The sequence below is a fragment of the Chlamydotis macqueenii genome, chromosome 1 (assembly GCF_036417535.1).
Source record: "Chlamydotis macqueenii isolate bChlMac1 chromosome 1, bChlMac1.mat, whole genome shotgun sequence".
Classification (NCBI taxonomy): domain Eukaryota; kingdom Metazoa; phylum Chordata; class Aves; order Otidiformes; family Otididae; genus Chlamydotis; species Chlamydotis macqueenii.
The window spans coordinates 78945268-78964496 of NC_141556.1; the positions used below are offsets into that span (position 1 = coordinate 78945268).

General features: G+C 39.9%; 1 protein-coding gene across 2 annotated transcripts in view; it reads right to left on the reverse strand.

Annotated features, from left to right (window-relative positions):
• Positions 1-444: 444 nt before the first annotated feature.
• The window catches only part of WNT7B (Wnt family member 7B), a 95362-nt gene continuing 76577 nt past the window's right edge, over positions 445-19229 (reverse strand). For both annotated transcript variants that reach the window (XM_086752849.1, XM_086752766.1), the window contains exons 3-4: positions 12006-12277; positions 445-924 (exon numbers count right to left, since the gene is read on the reverse strand). In XM_086752849.1, the coding sequence (XP_086608975.1) occupies positions 445-924; positions 12006-12277 (752 nt within the window). The remainder of the gene's footprint in view (positions 925-12005; positions 12278-19229) is intronic.

Sequence of the window (19229 nt, forward strand, 5' to 3'; positions counted from 1 at the left end):
AAAAAAGTCTTTATTTGCACAGAGCTTGATGTTTTTGTTGTTGTAAAATAGGAGAAAGTGTCTTTTTCTTTTAAATTTCATGGGAGCTGCAACGCAATCAGCTTCTCTGATATGCATAACTTAAAACACTTACTAGAAGAACTCTACAACACCCAGATGGCAGTTAAAAAAAAAAAAAGAGAGAGAGAAAGTATCATGTGGTTGTCAACATCACCTTAATCCTGTTGCCCTTGTTTCCAAAGCAGTTACAACAGCCAGCCAGCCAAAATGCACCATCCTTAGAAGTGTAAGTAGTGGGGAGGGATTGCTTGTTGTGGTGTTCCTTGGTTGTTTGGTTTTTTTTCCCAAAGAAGGTTAGATGTGCAAAATGATGCTGTCATCGTTTGTTGTACTCCGCTTTCTTCACTTGTGGTGATTTGTTCTGTTCGTTCGCATGAGACGCCATTATTTGCAGGTGAACACCTCTGTCCGCTCGCTACATGTGTTGCACTTCACAAAGCAGCACCAGTGGAATTTGCAATTGCATTGCCACACCTTGGTGTACTGGTGTGTGTTGTACCCTCTTCCGCAGCACATCATGTCGCACCCATCCGCATTGGGAGAGGTACGGTTGCAGAGTCGTCCCTGGGTACCGACGCTCCCTGTGGAAGCATCTTCCTCACAGTAGTTGGGTGATTTCTCTATATACACTAAATCCGTTTCCATGGGTTTCTGGTAACTCTTAATTTGCTTGATCTTCAGGAAGGTTGGCTGTCTGAGTCTACTGGCTCGTACCACCTCCACTTGCACTGCAGCGTTGTATTTCTCTTTCAAGATATATCCAATCTCTCTGAATTTAGGAAGCGTGGTCCAGCAGGTCTTAGTTGTACAGGAACCTGAGACTCCGTGGCACTTGCACTCCAATTTCATTCTCTCTTCAAGAACCTATGTGTACAGACAGTGGCGTATTGTTACTGCAGGAAAATGGTATTGCAGGCTTGCCTAAATCTCAGTCTGTTTTGTTCATATGAATATTCATTGCTGCTGGTGGAATCATAAACCTTCTCACCTCCAAGCAGAATGCTTGTAACACATTTTGTTTTACATGGCACTTGGGCAGAAACACAGCATTTTGTCATTTTATTAGAAAACACTTGCATTCTGTTCCCAAATATTGGAGAATATTTATTTAAATTTCAGAAGACATTACTTTGAGTCTTTAGAGACAAAGTAATTAATGGGACTCCAATGACTTAAAAAAAAATTCCAAACCATTTTCATTTTGAAAATAGGGGGGGGGGGAAATGTTTCAAGATTCTGAATATTTAATCTTAATTTTTTTAAGTAATGTTCAAAGAATGTTTTTATCCACATTACTTTTTGACTACAGTATCAAAAATTTTTACCAATTTTAGTATTACAGAACAATGTATACTGTGTGACTGAATAAGCATTCAAGTTCACTGCATAATTAAAAATTTTGCCTACACAGGCAGTGGTAATACCAGCATACCTATTAACTGTTCCACGGAGCACACCAGTCCCTTTAAAAGTAGCACTCCTTGCAGTATCTAGCCCGAATATCAAGCAAATGTTCAGCCACAAATACATTTTTTGCACCAGGGCAATGATTGCGCAATATTAGAGGAAATAAAATCCACTAAGGGTCCTGCTGAGCTGTGAGCCAAAGAGAAGTGGGAGTATTTATTATTGCCATTGCTAGAGGAGGTTAACCTGGAGGAGGTTAATCCAGCATCTGATGGTCCCTATAAGCAACTCAAGCTGGGCGGCACTCAGGCTCATGCTCCGCTCCCAACCTCTGGCCTCTGCTGAAGCCAAGCCGCACCATGGCTGGCACATCTCTCCTTCCCAAGGCAGGGGCATATGCCCAGGGGAAGGCAAGCAGATGCCCGCCCGCTCCATGTGCGCAGTGGAGGGGAAACCAGCCTCACGGAAGCGCCTCTCTGTTTTTCTGCCCTCACGCTACCACTTAAGCTCAACCACAATTACACCCACAGTCATCATTAGCTTATGAAAATCAAGGCCCAACAACAAAGCAAACTGATCTTTCCCCCTCGCAATGGGATGCTAACAAAGAAATATGAGCTACCGAGCTTGTCTTAAAGCATTACTGATGGTGCAGACCATCTCCTGTAGTGGTTTCGTTGCAGATCCCAGAACATGACTGAAATGGGCAAAGGATAAAAGGGCCGAAATGGCATAATGAAGTAGAAGGGAAGTAAAAAATGCTTACTGCTTAAGAAACTGGCCTTAAAATAAAAGCTGTACAGATCTGGTTATCCCTGCAAATAGAGGGCACCCTCCTGAGTTGTTCGAGTTTCACTTAAATTGCATGTTTTGTTTTTTCCCAAATTTCTGGGGTTTCAATATTAAAGAGAATATTCGGTTTTGATTCTCTCTTGCCTACATACAGTAGCAAGTACAAGATAGCTGAGCATCCTATTCAGAAATACCTTGGACCTTCTGGAACCACAGGCTTTTCCCAGGTCAAGGTCAAGTTAGCCTTTCAGAGGCAGAAAACATGGGTTTTTTTCAGGAAGGTTTACTTGATTAGGGAAGGAGCTACTATAGCTGAAACTACTCTATAAAGAAAATCAGCAAGGCTATGATGAGCTGTTTTTTGGGGACACTGGAAAGGCCACTGCTCTCTGACAAGCTGTATCACCTTCCTGTCTTCCCTATAGAAAAAAAAAAAAGAAGCTGGAAAACTTGATGCCTTCTGCTGTGGGGGCTGCATTTCAGTAGCAGTAAGTAGAGGAATGCCCTATGAAATACTCCAGGTCTTTCAAGATTCCTCTGTCTCTACTTCACACCTATGCAGAAGGATGTGATTTTTCAAAGACCTCCAAACAAGATTCCAATCCCATTCCACAAATCTCAGTTAAAATAACCTATCGCTACCTAGATGTGCATGTATATATGCATATAAACATACACACACACACACACATATAAATTGCTTACAGGTTTTGCTTGATATTGCTGAAATACATTTTTTTTTTTAACTAGCCTGTTTCCACATCTCTGTCTTTCAACCACTGATCAACATACCACAAGCACTGCAGCAAAATCCATGACAAAAGATGGATGGAGGCAACCTTCTATGCTCCTCCACCACAAAACACTATAGGATCTAAGGACTTCCAGGAAAATATTACCCATGGCATGGATCTGCTTCTCTTCTCCCTTAAGTAGTAAGTTTTGGTGAAGAGCAGGCTTGCAGTTTAGTACACATTTTGTCAGGTTCTGCACGTGTTTTGTGGTTTTTGGTTGAAAAGGTCGAGTCAGTAACTTGCTCAGAGTGGGAGAAGGTGAAGCTTGTGGGGCTCCTTTTTCTTGTGTGGGCTTGACACTCTGGACATTGGAGCCTCTGTCTCTGCCATTGATGTGCTTCCCTGCTACAACAGAAAGTGTCATTGCTACTGAAAGACAAAGATGTCACTAATTCTGGTGTCCTAGGTGATACCTTTATATATGTATATTTGTATATGGATGTGTGTGTGTGTTTGCCTGCGTGTGTGCCTTTGGTGGACATGCTGCCATTTACATACAGCACTGCCTGGCACCCTCTGTAGTACAATCTCCAGCAACTCTGTCTTAAATCTTGATTTCTTCTTTCTGTTGTCGTCTTTCTGAAGATCCAGTTTCATGAGTCATTTTGCTGTACAGAAATCTGATTTCATTGCTGTATTTTTTCAAAGGTTCCCACTGTTTATGATGGTAGAAGAACTTGCAAATGCAAGCCACGCAGCCTCAAAAAAGCAAAGTTTCAGAAAGTATTAATTCATGATCCTGAAGCCAATCTTGCAGGTTTTTTTATTTTTTTGGAGGCTTCTCTCATGAATGTGGAATGCTTGGGGTTACAACACTGTGCACAGGCCCAATCATCAGGTAGTTAAATTCCTGAATGCTATAATTTGTGTGCCCACAGTCAGCTGTGGGTATAGAATTGTGCCCAAAAACTTGGAGGTCAGGGAATACAAGGCCCAAGCTAAGCAGATTCTAGGGAAGGTTTTTTTTTTTTTTTTTCCCTCTCTCCACCCAGATGCTGTAGAGTGTTCCTCTTTGCTGACAAGCCAGCACGCTCCATCTGTCCCAGAGGTATGTCTGTAAAGACCTATGAGGTGCTGTACAGAGGTCCCCACATATGCCCTGGTGCTGCTGCTTTGCAGCTTACAGTCTAACAAGCCACACCTTGCTATGTGGTATCTCAAGCAGCTTTACGCTGCACTGGACCTGGCAAAGTTGGCTGGATTTGACCCTGTTCACTCAATGCTGTGAAGGAAGAGCAATTCACATTTTTCTTCCTAAATGTCCCTCCAGCTCAGTATTCCTCAGCAAAACTCCCATCAAAGTTTTGACCCTGAGCCTTGAAGGTATTTATTTACTCCAATCTAATACATTATGGCAAGCTGGGTGCCTAATTAAAGATTGAAAATCATTAGCTTGTACGACACTCTCTCAGGAGTTTCATTTGTCATATGTCAGTGCTTCCTATCTAATCCTGAATGGTTTACTGCGAGATCTACCTCCCAAAGCAAATTCCCATCGTTGGACTGTGCTACCTCAGACTAATTGTAGGAACATTCCTTAGGTCCCTTTTCCACATACGGGCCTACTCCCACCCCACTATCATCTTGCCAAGTAAAATTTTCTAACTACTGCTACTTTGTTAAATGAATTGTGAAATATAATGTTAAAACTTTCTTATCCCACATATTTTTATACCTATATAAATCATACACTGAAAACGCAATTTGAGGGTTGTCCACTGCCAGTTAAGTAGAAAAAGACTTGCAAAGACTGAAGTAAAACAAAATGATATGCATGAAAAGAAATTTGTTTTTTCAAGTTCCATATCTAGACCCAACTGCATAACATCAGATACAGTTTCTCTACATATTAAAAATCCTATCTGGATAAAATATGTAAAAACAATAGTAACATTTTGTGTGTGTTTGTTTTGGCCTGCCTTTTCTGGTTTGTGTTTTCCTTAGTGGAAATGCACATTTTTGGACCAGATGTTGAATGTAACAAAATCCACATTACTTTTTGACTGCAGTATCAAAAAGAAATAGAAGACTTTAGGAGTTTCCCCCCATCAAATATGCAAGTGATCAACTTTTGTTTTGGGTAATACCAGTACCAAAAGAAATGGATCTTTGTCATACATAAGATGTCACCATCCCTTTGATACTAGAGTGGCTCCGGCCACGCAAGCCGGTGGTGTGTGGGCACTGCCTAACCTTAGTCTCAGTGCAGCCTAGGGTCCACCACTGATGACAAAATGTTGATATCATGGACCTGTCTGGGAAACAAAGTTGGGTTTGTTTAGGTTTGGCTTTTAAACTCAGGTAGCCAAGGGCGTAACTAACATTATGAGTATGAAATGCTACTCCTCTAATACAAATGTCCCCAAAATATTCTTCATTAATAGCAGATCATAGAGCCCAAAATTGAGCAGTCTGTGTCATGTCCCCTTGGGTTGTGCCCAGCCCTGTGAAGAGAAGATCTGGTGCCAGTGGGAGAGGAATATGGTTGCTTCAGCTGCCTATTTTTCTTTCTGCTCCTCTGTGAGGCTGCTTCATCAAGCACTGAAACAGTATTTATACTCTGTGGGATGGGAGATGAGGAACTGAATTACTGAGCTTACTCCCTCTCTTGTCACATCACTATTTTTCTTATTGTTTAGTTTGATGGACGCACGCTTTGCAGTGGGTCAGTATCCCACCACAGCGTGAGATGGCTTTTCCCTGGCACTGGCCAGAGCTCAGCAGGACTGGAGACCCTCTGGTATATTGAGAGGTGTCAATTCACCTCCTACTGCCCTTCACCTGCCTCTCTAGGTAAGGCACACACTCCAATAGTATTCCCACTGAATGCATTAAAAAAACTGAAGGTGGTCCACTGCTCTCTTTTCTCGAGTTCTGCTCTTGGCTAGCAGGAAAATAAGCCTGGGATTTTGATACCTGCTGCGCATCAGATGAAAGTCCCTACTATTATGAGGAAGGGCTATAGAGCATAGCCCATCTGTGCCTCTTCTCTATCTTCTAGAAGAGAAAATAGCATCTAAGTTTCAGCAATAAAGTGCTACAATTGGTTAAAACTTTCTGACTTTTATTTTTACAGTGATATATTGCAAAAATCTTGAGAAGCAGTCTTTAAATCATTCCCAAACCAAGTGCAATTGCACAATTTCATTCCCACATCTATGGGATTTGCTGTAAAGCTTGAAGGTAAAATTTTAAATACAGTCTTAAACGGTTAAAAATATTTCATTACTGTATAAGGATGTCAGGTTTGAAAGGGTGCAGTAAGATTTTACTAGATAGATGATATGTGTCTTGCATACATTGCATGGTATGCATGGGCATGCATATTTCTAGAATAAAACCATTTAGCAAGTCCTAAAATATTTGGCTATTCCCCCCCTCTAATTTTAAAGCAAAATGTTCAAAAAGTAGGATCGTACCAGATGTAGCTTCTGGCAGTCAATGTTAAGGGTGTGTTTCTGGAAGAAAAAAAAATAGGCTAGTAAATCCAGCCCAACTGGAAGCAGGAGAACTATCCTCATGAGATTTTGAGCCAAAGCTTGCATATTCAGGACATATGGATAAGCATTAGTTATCCATCCAACCCACCCAAGCTGTAACACCAAACTTTTTGAAATTGGATTTATATCTGTCTGCAAATCAATTTAAGTGGGAAAGTGGAAAGTATGCTGTGAAGTACAACTATCGAAAGCTTTTCTTTCATAAGTGTTCTCACAAGGGATGTGCAGAGAAATAGTTTGTCTCTTTTAGAGAAAGAAACTTTCAGCAAATGATGGACTTGGGGCTGTAAAACCTGGAAAGTCACATTCTTTAAATCAATGAAATGACATAGGAAACAAAGTCACCTTTTGAAGAATATTTGAGGCTTATAGGAGCAGAAAATAAGTTGGGTTTCAGTTTTGAAACTAGGATTCAGCCTCCGCTGTGACTTCAGTGTGTTTCGTCCAGAGTCTTCTTCTAGGGATTGCTTCTAGTTTTTATGTCCTCTTTGGTGTCAGTGAGGGTAGCTTGCAATGTCTTAGTGCGTGCTGTGTATCTTTAAGAAGTGAGCTTATTAATTTAAATATTTCATGTGGTGTGAGGTAAGCTAACACCTTCTAACATATTTTATGTGCAGAAAACACATAAATATGTATAAATCTGCATAATTTTGTACACATACCCTACATGTATATGTGTGTGTGAGTCTGTGTATATATAATATGAATGGTGACCAACCAATCACCTCACTAGCTATTCCACTGCCAAAGCATGTCAGCAAAAAACCCCTTCCCAGTACCACAGTCCTGTGGCGCCAGGAACTCTGAGAATGAGCCATGACTGAGATGGAAATGTTGTCCCAAGTAATAGAATAATCTCTCCTAAAGAAGGTCTGAATTTTTTTTTTTTTTGTCCCCACACTCTTATTGTTTCAAATGTAAAATAAGATGTTTTAATCTTCCAGGCATCCCAAAAAAAATAACAAGAAAAACCCATTGACATTACAAAGGAATAAATATTGTGATGGTACCAGGCTGAGCTGCTGGCAGTCAGTGTGGCGGGTGTGTTTCTGGAAGGGGAAGAAATAGGCCAGCTTCTTCTCCACATAACCACAGTCATTGTCTATCGTAAGAGCCTAATTGATTGATAAACTGTTAGAAACATTTATTTTTATTCTTTTTGGTAAAAGCTCTGATCTGCTACCAATTTGTCAGCTTGTTCTTTTAGCTGCCCCCTTAAAAACAAAAAAAAAAAAAAACAGAAAAACCCATTTTTGTAATTGAGATTCCCCATGAGAGCCGGTCATTGTTTTGAAGCTTTCAACAAAAAGTTAAGATTAATGGTGTACATTCCCAGATGTTACTCTTTCTAAGTTCATTTATCCCAGAATAAAGATACTTGTTCCTAAAAATACATGGTGGAAAGCTGTCTCATAAAACAGCATCAAAGCTTACTTGGTTTTGTTGGTATTTAATTTTTCATTACTCTATCAAAGTTTTGCCCACAGATCTCTCTGTAATCATTCAGATTTGCAACAAGCCAGTTTTTCAGTAACACTTGCCTTACACAAGTCTTCCTTTGGGGTCTTGTTTTCATTTACCACACTTGTACTTTCCATCCTGAATCATGGCAGCCATTTAAAAGCCGATGCTGAAGTTAGCTACTTCCCTCTTTTACACAGCATGGCGCTGTTTTGCCGCAAAGCATAAATCTTCCATCAGTAGCATCTCACGTCACCAGGATTCACTAAGCATTTATTTCTTCCAAATGGCACCAATGGCAAGTTTATTATTTTGTCACTGCTAGTATTCATTACAAATTTACTAGAAACATCATAAATTTGCATTAGAGGAAATAATTCTTAGAAATGCAATGCAAAGCAATTAGGGGATGCAATGTGGAGTAATTAGGGGGTTCATTCTTTCCAGAGTCATCAGAAATTCCCTGAAAAGCCTAAATATAATCTGTTTTCAAGGAGGTACATTATCAGGGTGTTGTGCTGAGCAGCTCAGCCCCAGACTCAAGTTTAAGAGCCCCCAGAATTATTTCTCCCCATCTGTTTGCAAAGTTTATGCAATTATTTATACAGCATGCTATTTTTTTCCTCAAAGAGAAATTCCTCAGGACTCTATTTTTAACAACGCTGAAATACCAGCAGGCCAGCTTTTGAGAACATCCCTATGAGAACAAAACATTATAGTCACTGCCACGCCTCTGACTCCCAGGCACGTCAGGGAGAAGTGCTGGGAAAGATTGAGGATGGGCAAAATTCCTGCCCTGGGCCATGAAAAATTCCATGTGAAGGTATAAGAGAGCATCCGAATAACTGCTCTGGGGGCAAAAACTGCTGATCAGACTCCTGGCTAATGATCCTAGCAATGATTGTCTGGGAACCTGGTAGAGGTCCAGTGAGGTCATCAGGGGCCTCCCAGTGACTTCAGAGTAAGTTGGAAATAAGCGTATGTGGGATTGAGAGGTCTTGGCATTCTTTTTTTCCTCCTGTTTTTGTATTAGGAGGCTCCGGGATTTAAAGAGAAGACTAAAATGAAGATAGCAGATTTATTGGCTAAATATTGTTGTTCTAACCTGTCTAACCTAAAAAGCCAAATCAGCATGAACTAAGCCAGGACTGAATAAGAACTGTGAGCCTCACCATTATAGATGGAAATGTGGGGTGTTTTTTAATAGTGAGAGTGCTGTGAAATCTAAGACCTTGGGAAATGGACCAATGTTCATATAGTCAAGTTGTTGGATAAGATGGAACTGTAAGTGAGAAATATTTTAATGATTGACAGAATCTCTGTAGGAAGGTACAAAAGCATATGCCTCCTTTGCTGTCTTGGCATTCCCACCCTAATGTTGAAAAGATTTGAGAACTTCTGAAGCAACCTAGCATTAAAAAATAATCTGAGTTGCCAGTGGTCATCTTCTTACCTTTTATTCCTTTTCATTATAAGGGAAAAATACCCTTACTTTGGTCCTTAATAATAGCAGTCATGAACCAGAAACTTGGCTCCAAATTTTGCAAACGCTAAGACAAGCTTCATGCAAATCAGCAGGATGGTACTGCCAGAGTCTTGCTCAGAGAGGTAGGAGCTTTTCCCAGTAGTGTTGTGAGATTTTGGAAGGGGAGAGGAAGACAGAGGTCAGTTCAGTGAGGTGAGAGGTTCAGTGTTGTGATTCACCAAGTGTCCAGATAGAAGTGCAGTATTTCTGACTTGAGTGTGAATAAGGACCATGTGGAGTATGTCAGAATGACATCCACACATAAGTAAAATTTCTTGGTTTTGGATTTTGTCTCAGGCTCACAATCCAAGTTTACTCAGAATCCTCAAAACTGCCAAATTTCAGGTGGATGTAGGTCAGATTTCAAGTTTGCCTGGATTCTCAGAAGGGACTTGTGATTTCACACTGAAATTGCACAAAATTCTGACTGCTTTCTTAAACGTCCAACTCAGAAAACAAAGAAAACGTATTTTTGTTTCCAGAGTTTTGTTCTAACCTTAAGTCAGTCTCAAATTCAGAATGTCTAATTTATACAAATAGCAGATGATCTCAGATGAACCAAAATCACTAAGTATTATATACAGTACAACTTTGCATATACATCTCATGGGAATGTATGTCATAACACCAACATAATTTCTAAACATGACCCCCAAACCATCTTTTATATGAATGCATTCCTCAGGATTTCATGGATTGTACTTAAAAACAAAAACAAAAAGCTGCACCAAATCCTTTCAGTCACCCTTAGCTTTTGAAAGCAATATGATGCATTAATGATAACAATGAAAATACATGGGTACAAATAACTACTGAGAACTGCCAACAACAAAAAAGTGGGTAAATCCCAAAATACTATTTATAAAAGTGTACTTGGGGAAAAAAAAAACAACTATGTTTTCAGTATTTGCAATTTATTCCTTTCTCAAAAACATGAAACTGAGTGTTATAATTTGTTTTTGCAAGAACATATGCAAAAAAAAGAAGAAGTTTTTAGAAATGTTAAAAGAAATGCATTTGCGTGGATGCTGCTACCAGAACTATCTGTAAAAACTTACACTTATTTGGTTTGCTTATGTCCCCCTGCTTATGAAATTCTGATGAAGAGTAAAAATATAATTTTCTTAATAAGAATCAGCAATGTGGTATAGTGGTTACTGGACTATATTTAGAACTGGGGGACCTGGGATCAGTGCCTGGCTCAAATATTGAGCTGCTTACTGTCCTTGGGCAAGGGACTTCACTATTCTCCATCTATACATTCGCTTTTGCTTGTTTGCCCCTCTTTCATATCTAGACTCTAACATGTTCAAAACTGGACGTGCATCAGCATCTCCATGGAGGTGGCACAGTGCCCACCACGGTTGATTGTTGGTTAGGCAGGGATCATAATGCATCTACTGTTTTAGAGGAGAAAATTTCAGTCTAACTTTGGGGGCTAGGTGTGGAGGAGTGGTATCTTGGAGTCTCCTATAACATTGGAGGGTAGAAGCAGCTTTTTTTACCTGGGGGAAAACACTTTGAAGGGTATAGTAAAATCTCTCCCGAGGTAGGTATATATTATGCAGAAAGATTTGTTATACTTTTTAAAGGGCAAGCTTTGAGAGCTATGAGGCTTGTTATTCAATGGACATAAATCGATGTATCTCCATGATGTTTATCATTTCCATTACAAGCAACTCAATCATGGTCGTAGACATAAAACTGCTTCTTCTTCTTTCTTAAGTGACACTTACGCAGATGTTTGTAGCCTGCCTGTGAGAAATGGACAGTCGTGCATTTGCGTCTGTATTTCATTAGAGCTGTAGTCAAAGAATAGAATCATAGAATCACAGAGTGGTTTGGGTTGGAAGGGACCTTTAAAGGTCATCTAGTCCAACCCTCCTGCAAGAAGCAGGGACATCTCCAACCAGATCAGGTTGCTCAGAGCCTCATCCAGCCTGGCCTTGAATGTTTCCAGGGATGGGGCATCCACCACCTCTCTGGGCAACCTCTTCCAGTGTTCCACCACCCTCAGTGTAAAAAATTTAGTCAAAGAAAAGTGCTTTGGTTTTGGATGGAAAAAATAGCTGCAAGTGCTGTGGGAGTTCAGCAATGAAGAAACTCAGTCCTGTCCCATCACAAGCCCTGACATCTCTTGCTGGATTTTTACAAAGGAGATGAAAAGCAAAGATTTATCATTATGCCAAACAGCTCCAGCAAAGTCCTCTTTGTTATCAGTGGGACTGGGAAGAAGGCTTAGAAAGCAGAAACATTTAGAGGACCACCTATATTACGTGGCCAGCTCTGAATAAAAAGAAACAGCAACAAAATGCAAACATTAGATGCCATCAGGTAACTTGATGTGGGTGCGGGATAACAGCAGAGAGAGGAATAAGTTCTCAGGGAATGCCTCCTGCCACCAAGCCAGCCTCCCCCCATCCTCCAGCGCACACACTTCCCCATCCCTCATCCTTTCTGGAATACCTTTCTTCCAGCCTCATTGTTGTGCAAGTTCATCAGCCTCCGTGCATTCTTTTTGATTTCTCGGGCATCAACAAACCTCCGGGAGAACTCAATGCCGTATCTGATATCCGCAGAGCAGCCTCCCCACTTCCAGCCCTCCTCCTGGTTGTAGTAGCCCTGTTTCTCTCGGTCACAGCCACAATTGCTGAGGTTGCCCTGGCTGCAGGCGGCCGTGACAGCGTGTGCAACCCCGGCAGCAGTAATGGCATAGGTGAACGCAGCTTCCCTGCTTCCTGTGGAGAGAAGCCAAAAGCTGATGGGTTGGCAGAAAGACAGCACTTACTAAAGAAAGTACACACATTATCTACAGCAACGGGGTCAGGCAGGAACATGAGGAGGGCATTACTTCCGGTGGCTGACTCTCATTCTTACAGAATTACATACATGTTCAAAATGCTTTGTTCAACTGGGGCGTATTACCCCAGGTAAGCACCAGCCATATGACAGTCCCACCTAACCCCCTTCACCACAGGAGAATTGGGAAAGTCTAGACAGTTGGACAGCAGTGAGGAGAGGCTACACGATTTGTCTTCATACTGTCTAGTCAGGTTTGCATGCTGAACTTTATCTATATCAGACGAATAATAAGTGAGTCACTGGCAGCAATGCTCAATGGAAAACAATAGTTACCTCTAACTGTTGGCATTGCATGGGAAAAGAAAAGTGTTCAGACAATGTAAGAAACACCAGCCCCTTTCAGATGTGCAAGAGGGCTAGGACATAAACAGGAAAGATTATTAATCCACATTTATAAGTGCTCCGGTAGCACTGGGTTAGTGATGCTGAGTGTAATGTACTGCAAGAGAAGCCTATAGAGACAAGAGATGGGTAGGTTTTGTTTTCTTTCAAGGTAAAGCAGAGGCTGCCCCTGTCCTTTACTGACTTCTCTTGTGTATTAGTTTTGCTTTAACAACCCTTTTCCACCCCTACTCTGCCTCTACTTTGGCTATTGAGCATACAAGGGGTATGGAAATGCTGTGGCAGCATTGTTTCCTCTCCAAAACAAGTGAGATACTGTCATGGAAGCACAGTCTTGTCTAGAAAAAAAAATCTTTTTAGAGAAAAATTGGGGGTTTTTTTGTCTACTATCCCACTAGTTGCCAAAGTTTCTCATTCTCAATTCCATGTTATAGCTGTTGATATTGAGTATATGAAGAGAGGCAAATAAATCCCCTTTCTTTACTAGACACTGGTTGGCTAAGTGGCCCGTAGGATACACATAAGCAAGGAGATACAGAGGCAGAACGACCGAAAGGGATGCTACAGCTCGTTCCTGCTCTCATGTGAGTCCGCACTCTGTCACTGAGTTAATGTAGGGCTAGATTATGGCCCTTGGTGCTTTGCTGTTCATATTTATAGTGGTTCCCTACAAGTTCCCTTCTCAGCACTATCATCGTTTTCCTCTGTGTGTTTATCTGGTGATAAACAGACAATCTTGTAATACTGCAGCCAAAGAAAAACTGTAAAGAATTTGCAGAAAGTTGCTGAAATGCTTTAATGACCACACACAGAGCTTTAACATCATTAATGGATTTGGGAAGGAAAAAACTAACAAATTTTCCAGAGGAGAAAAAAAAAACAACAAAAAGCTTAGAAGCTATTTTAAATTTTTTATTTTAGGATTCACAGACATCATAAGTATTCTGGAATGATCAGTGCACAATGTGGAGGTTTTTATGTCTTGTATTTCTTATTTTCATAGATATCTTCCTGAAAGGTTACACCGTTGCTGGATACGAGAAAGATCCTATGAGAAACAATCATAAACTGTTTTTTGGCACCATTTGCTAGTTTCTCCAAAGCAATAAAAAAGAAACTTAAGGTAAGAGAAAAATAAAAGAGTGCTGTGTTCTTCAAGTACCAGGAAGGTTAAACTGACTTACGTATTATTTGAGTACATCGCACAATAGAAGGACTGACTTTGCTTTCAGACACAGAAGTGTTTTGTTGGGGTGTACAATGTGTGTAGTCTAGTTCAGTGGTTCCCAAACCGTGGTCTGGAGAACACTGGTGGTCCAGGAGGCCATGGTAAAGGGTTCGCAGCTAATCCGCAGAGCCATATTAAACACTGTTTTTAATAGTGTTTTCAATTAAAAGTTTGATGATAATGATGTCTGGTGGTCCGCAAGAAATTCTGAGGGTTGATAGCAATCCAAAAAAGTTTGGGAACCTCTGTTCTAATTCCTAATGTGTTCTCTAAAAACGCATATCAATATTCACTCCTCTTTTCTTCACCCGCCAGCTGAAGTCAAAGCTGAGACCCATGTTTTAAAAGGTATCCTGCTGACTTGCACAATTTCTTTCTTTCAAAGCAAACTATTCTTAATCTATAAATTGAAAGATTGAAAATATGAGATATAATAGAAATTGTATGTATAGATACATTTTCCTTCCTCTTCAGGATGAGAAAAAAATGAGAGTGCCAAATCAGACCCAGGAAAATTTTTAGTTCAAACACCTTTGAAACACATGTAGAAATGCTTATAAACAACCAGAAATATGTTCCTGTCAGGGAACATAGCAGCTGTGAGCTACGCTTCAGTACATTTACGCAGAGATTAACAAGAGAGAGGATGCTTATGTTTTATGTTTAAGCTCAATGTATTCCACATGTATCCAGAATGGAAGGGAAGTCATTTTATCATGGCCACTGTGTCTGTGATCTGTACGTGAGCTTTCACATGATGCTTCCCTTAATCAGTTTTGTAGAACTAAAGAATATGCCGTCTTCATCTGCCTTTCGCTCCCTCTCATTCCCATTATACCCCTGATTACCTTCAGGAACAGAGGAAAATATCTTTCCTTCACCCACTTGAGAGCCATAGCAGTGATAGAATTATCTCGAGTCATGGGATAATACCAAATGCAAACCATATTGACTCTCTGAAGAGATTACTCTTCTGTTTCAATGCAGCTCTAAAATAAGAAGGGCTTAGAAATAAGATCTGGCTTGAAAATCAGATTCCTTTTGCAAGTTAAGTTGCCCTGCTAAGAATTAAGTTTTTTTGGGTTTAGGTTTTTTTAACTAGAGGATGTTGCAAAACTGCCCTTGAACTTCAGTGTAAGCATTACCTCAGCTGTTCTCTAAAGTCCTAGGATCAGTAGAGTCTATCAGAAAATGCTGATGGGGGAGGGAGGGGAACCTCTGCGCTCAAATAATGTGTCTGCTGTACACAAAGCTTTCCATTAGCATGTCATCACTTGGAATCAGTTCTGAGCAAGTCTTTGTTAGGCAGCTAAAAATATTTAAGTAATGATTGCTGTGATACCTAAATGGAGAACAATAATGTCATTTTATGGAATTTTCTGAGATTTCAAAAATATTCCTGTTCTGTAACAAAACAGAGACAAGTCTTTCCAGAAATGTTCATGAAATGGAGAAAGATTATAAATAGCAAAATATTTGGGATTTGTCTCAACTTTGAAGCTAGATTTATCTTTCTCCAGTGAATATCCTGATCACCTAGTTATTTAGCACTATATATGCTCACTATCTGTGGTTTCAGAAGAAAAGTTCTTGTTTAACTTTTTATTGTTTTGTTATGTAGACCAGAATAGTTCTGTCGAGATTTTATTTTGATGGAAAAGACACTTTCTCGTGCGACCCTTAGATTCATTCATTTCCGTCTTAGAAATGTCTGCTTTGGTGTCAAATAAGACACTTCTGATTTAATTCCCAAAACATAGAATGAATATTTTAATGAGTAACATGAATGATACTCTATTTGATCTAACAACTGTCTGATCTGGTAACTATCTGATCTAGTAACTCCAATGGAAGACCACCACCAGTAATAATTGAAATGAAGCCTTTTATCTTTTGTGAAGGTGCTGAAGGTCACTTCTTGCAATCTGCCAGGCCATGAGAGAAGTCTTGCCTGTGGTCTACATGTCTAAGTCACTGCCATTTTCTCGAGTTCTTTTGCATTCTAACTGAGGGCTATATTTCAAAAGCTAATATCCAGCTGTTAATACCCAGCAATACAGGCAGTTTCTGCTCAGACAGACAGATATTGGATCATTGCTTCCTAAAATGAGTGATTTCTGGCAGGTAGGGTGAGAGTAGCCTATTTATCTAGTTTTGGAATTGTACAGCAGCCTATGCTTTACCTCTAATTTAGATGTCATCTCTGACTAAGTTTTAGACTGCTAACTGAGCACTAAACTTAGTATGGTCTGATGTGGAAATTATTACAAGTTCCATAGTTGCTGTAGTTTACTACACTCTAACATGCATGTGATCAGCAGCGCATTTTCAGCATGTAACCACCATCAGCTGAGAATCATATATGCTAAATACGTATTTTGATCATTCAGCGTGAGATATGAATTTTTCTGAGTAACTGGATAAGAATATTGCTATTCCACACATCATTCTGAAATATCTTATGTCAGCAGCTGGATGAATAAGATTGCCGCTGAATGTCAGCTATTAGAACTGTAGTTTAACCTGAAATATTAAACTGTAGAATATACATCGTTTAGCCAATAATTTGCTAAATCTTGGATCAACAATAATAGGAAAAAATACTACACCCTTACTCATGTACTTAGACGAGACACTAGGTTGATTATATGACACGTTACAATATAGAATAAATGAACCACCACATAAATTTTACTTTTTGGCCAAACCCATCCTTTTCAGTAAGTCTTCTTTTGCGAGTGAGAGCTGAGGGCACACTGAGTCATTGTTTATGGGCAAAAGACAATAGACACATCAAGATGAATAAACTAAACTCAGACAACAGCGCCTTAAGTAGGGTTGGATGAAGACTTCTACAGACAAGTTTAGGTTTTTTGTAATTTTGTATTTTATTCAACACATTCATTAGCAATTCTCAATGAAAACAGTATGGACTCTTCTTTTTGGATTCAATCCAAGGGCAATACAAGTCAGTGAGAATTTTCTCACTGTCTGGAGCAGATCCTTTCTCTATTTGCATTTTCACTGTAATCCATTTGGGGCTTCTTGGTTTATAATCTAAAAGCAGGGATTGGTTTAATTTCTCTATCATTCTAATTTACTATAGCCAGTGCTGCGTGTCAGAGCTGTAGACCACTGAAATCACTTTCTACAAGCAGAAAAAAACACCATAGAAATCAGGGTTGACAGGAACCTCAGGAGGGTCTCTAGTCCATCCCTCAACCCTAATGTAGGCTAATAACACAGATGTCCTTCATAATATCTTTTTATTTATCCTGTTCTTAAAGATCTTCAGTGGTGGGGATTCCAGAGTCTATTCCAGTGCCTCAGGACTCTGTTGGTACATGTTTTACTAATATTAGCCTAAGACTGTCTTTTTGAATGCAAACCTACTGCTTCTTTCTCTACAGATGCTAAGAATTGATTACTCCCTTCTTCTAGCAGCAGCCTTTAAATATTTAAAGACTTCCACTCCTTTCTAGACATGTTCCATCATCAGTCCTTGGAGAACAGTTTCAGGAGCTCTGATCATTCCCCTGCTCTCCCAGCCAACTAACCTGTGCCTTGCGGTGCAGTGCCAGAGATGCAACTGGGTGCTCCAGCTGAGGCTTCGCCTGCTCGGGGCTTGAACAGAAGGAGTACTTCATATGTCTCACATGCTACACGCCTGTTTACTCATGCCAGCATGGTGTTTTCACAGCAGCAGGACATTTTTGACTCTTACTCAGTTTGCAGTCATCTTCTGTGCAGCTGCTATCACACCAGATGTTTTCCATCTCATATTTGTGCAACTGATTATTCCCACATATAGATCCCCATGGATTTGTCTTTCTGATTTGTGTCCACTTTCTTTTTTTTTTCTTTTTTTTCCTTTTTTCTTCTTTTTCAGACCATTTCTTCATGATAATTTTCAATTTTGACCCAGACTTTCTCCTGCTTCCTTACAGTCCCTCTCAGCCTGACATCATCTGCAAATTCAATGTGCCCAGCTTATTTCCTCAGTCGAGTCAAGAGTATAATACTGACTAGTACCAGATCCAGCATAGATCACAAAGGAATTCCATTAGTACATCCTTCCATTTTTGTAACTACCTTCCAAGTAAGATTTCCAGATAGTATGTACCCACTTGTTTACCTTTTCCTTAGTTTTCTTATGAGAAAGTCATATAAAGCAGTGTCAAAAGCTTTGCTTAAGTCCAAGATATATGATAAAAACTGCTTCTTTACTGCCTCTGAAGCCCTGGGTGGCAAAAGAAGGAAATTAGATTGTTTTAACATGATTTGTTCTTGACAGATCCTTGTTGACTGTTACTTGTCTCCCTGTTCTCAGTTATGAGCTTACAAACGGGTTTTTGTTCCCATATTTTTTCATTTACTGGATTTAAGCTGATTGGTCCTATAATTCCTTTCTTTTTTTTTTTTTTTTCTTTTAGACAAAGACAATACATTTGTCTTTTCAATTGTTCTTAATTAGAGTTCTCCGTAAGTTTTCAGCGCTAATAGCTGTCAGGACTAGCAGCTCTAAAATAACTTCATTATGTGTTCTGAGATGAGGGACAGCTAACTGGGAAGCATTCAACCTGGACAAATACTTCCCCGTATCTAATGTCGAGATAGTATTTCTCTGTTGATTCTAATAGTTCTGTAACCATTTGCTCACTATTGACCTTTTTAGTGAAGGCTGATGCAAGAAGCGCCTGGCCTTCTTGACATTATCCTTGGTTTACACTCTCCTCTGGGGTCCACTCCACTAAGTAGTGGATGAGCTTTTTTTCTTCATCTTCCACTCACTGACAAAATACCAACTGAATGATTACTGTGTAACCTGCTGTCAAAAAAAACCAGATATAGTCATCTATGTTCATGAGGTTCCTCGTGTAGCACCTGTGCTCAGAAGTGCTTATGAATGATGAAGCTGATGCAGATTGAATATCTGTTACTCTAGCAGGACTTTCAGGTCAAATCTGACAGAGTCTTCTGCTGGTCGTGTTAAGTAATGTTCTCTTTAGAATATTTATTAATTTCCCATTTCCTCCCTAAAACCTTTTTTTTTTCTGCTACAGTCTAATTACAATAGTCTTGTTTAGTGTTACTCCATCCAGACTGAGCTAGAGCAGGCGTTGCACATTATTTCAGCACCTCCTTCCTCGACTGCTCATGTTGTCTATTTCTGACTACACTTGATGGGGACAGAGAACATTGCTGATTTCAAAGCCGAGAATGTGTACTGCTATGACATAATGGTTTATTTACAGATT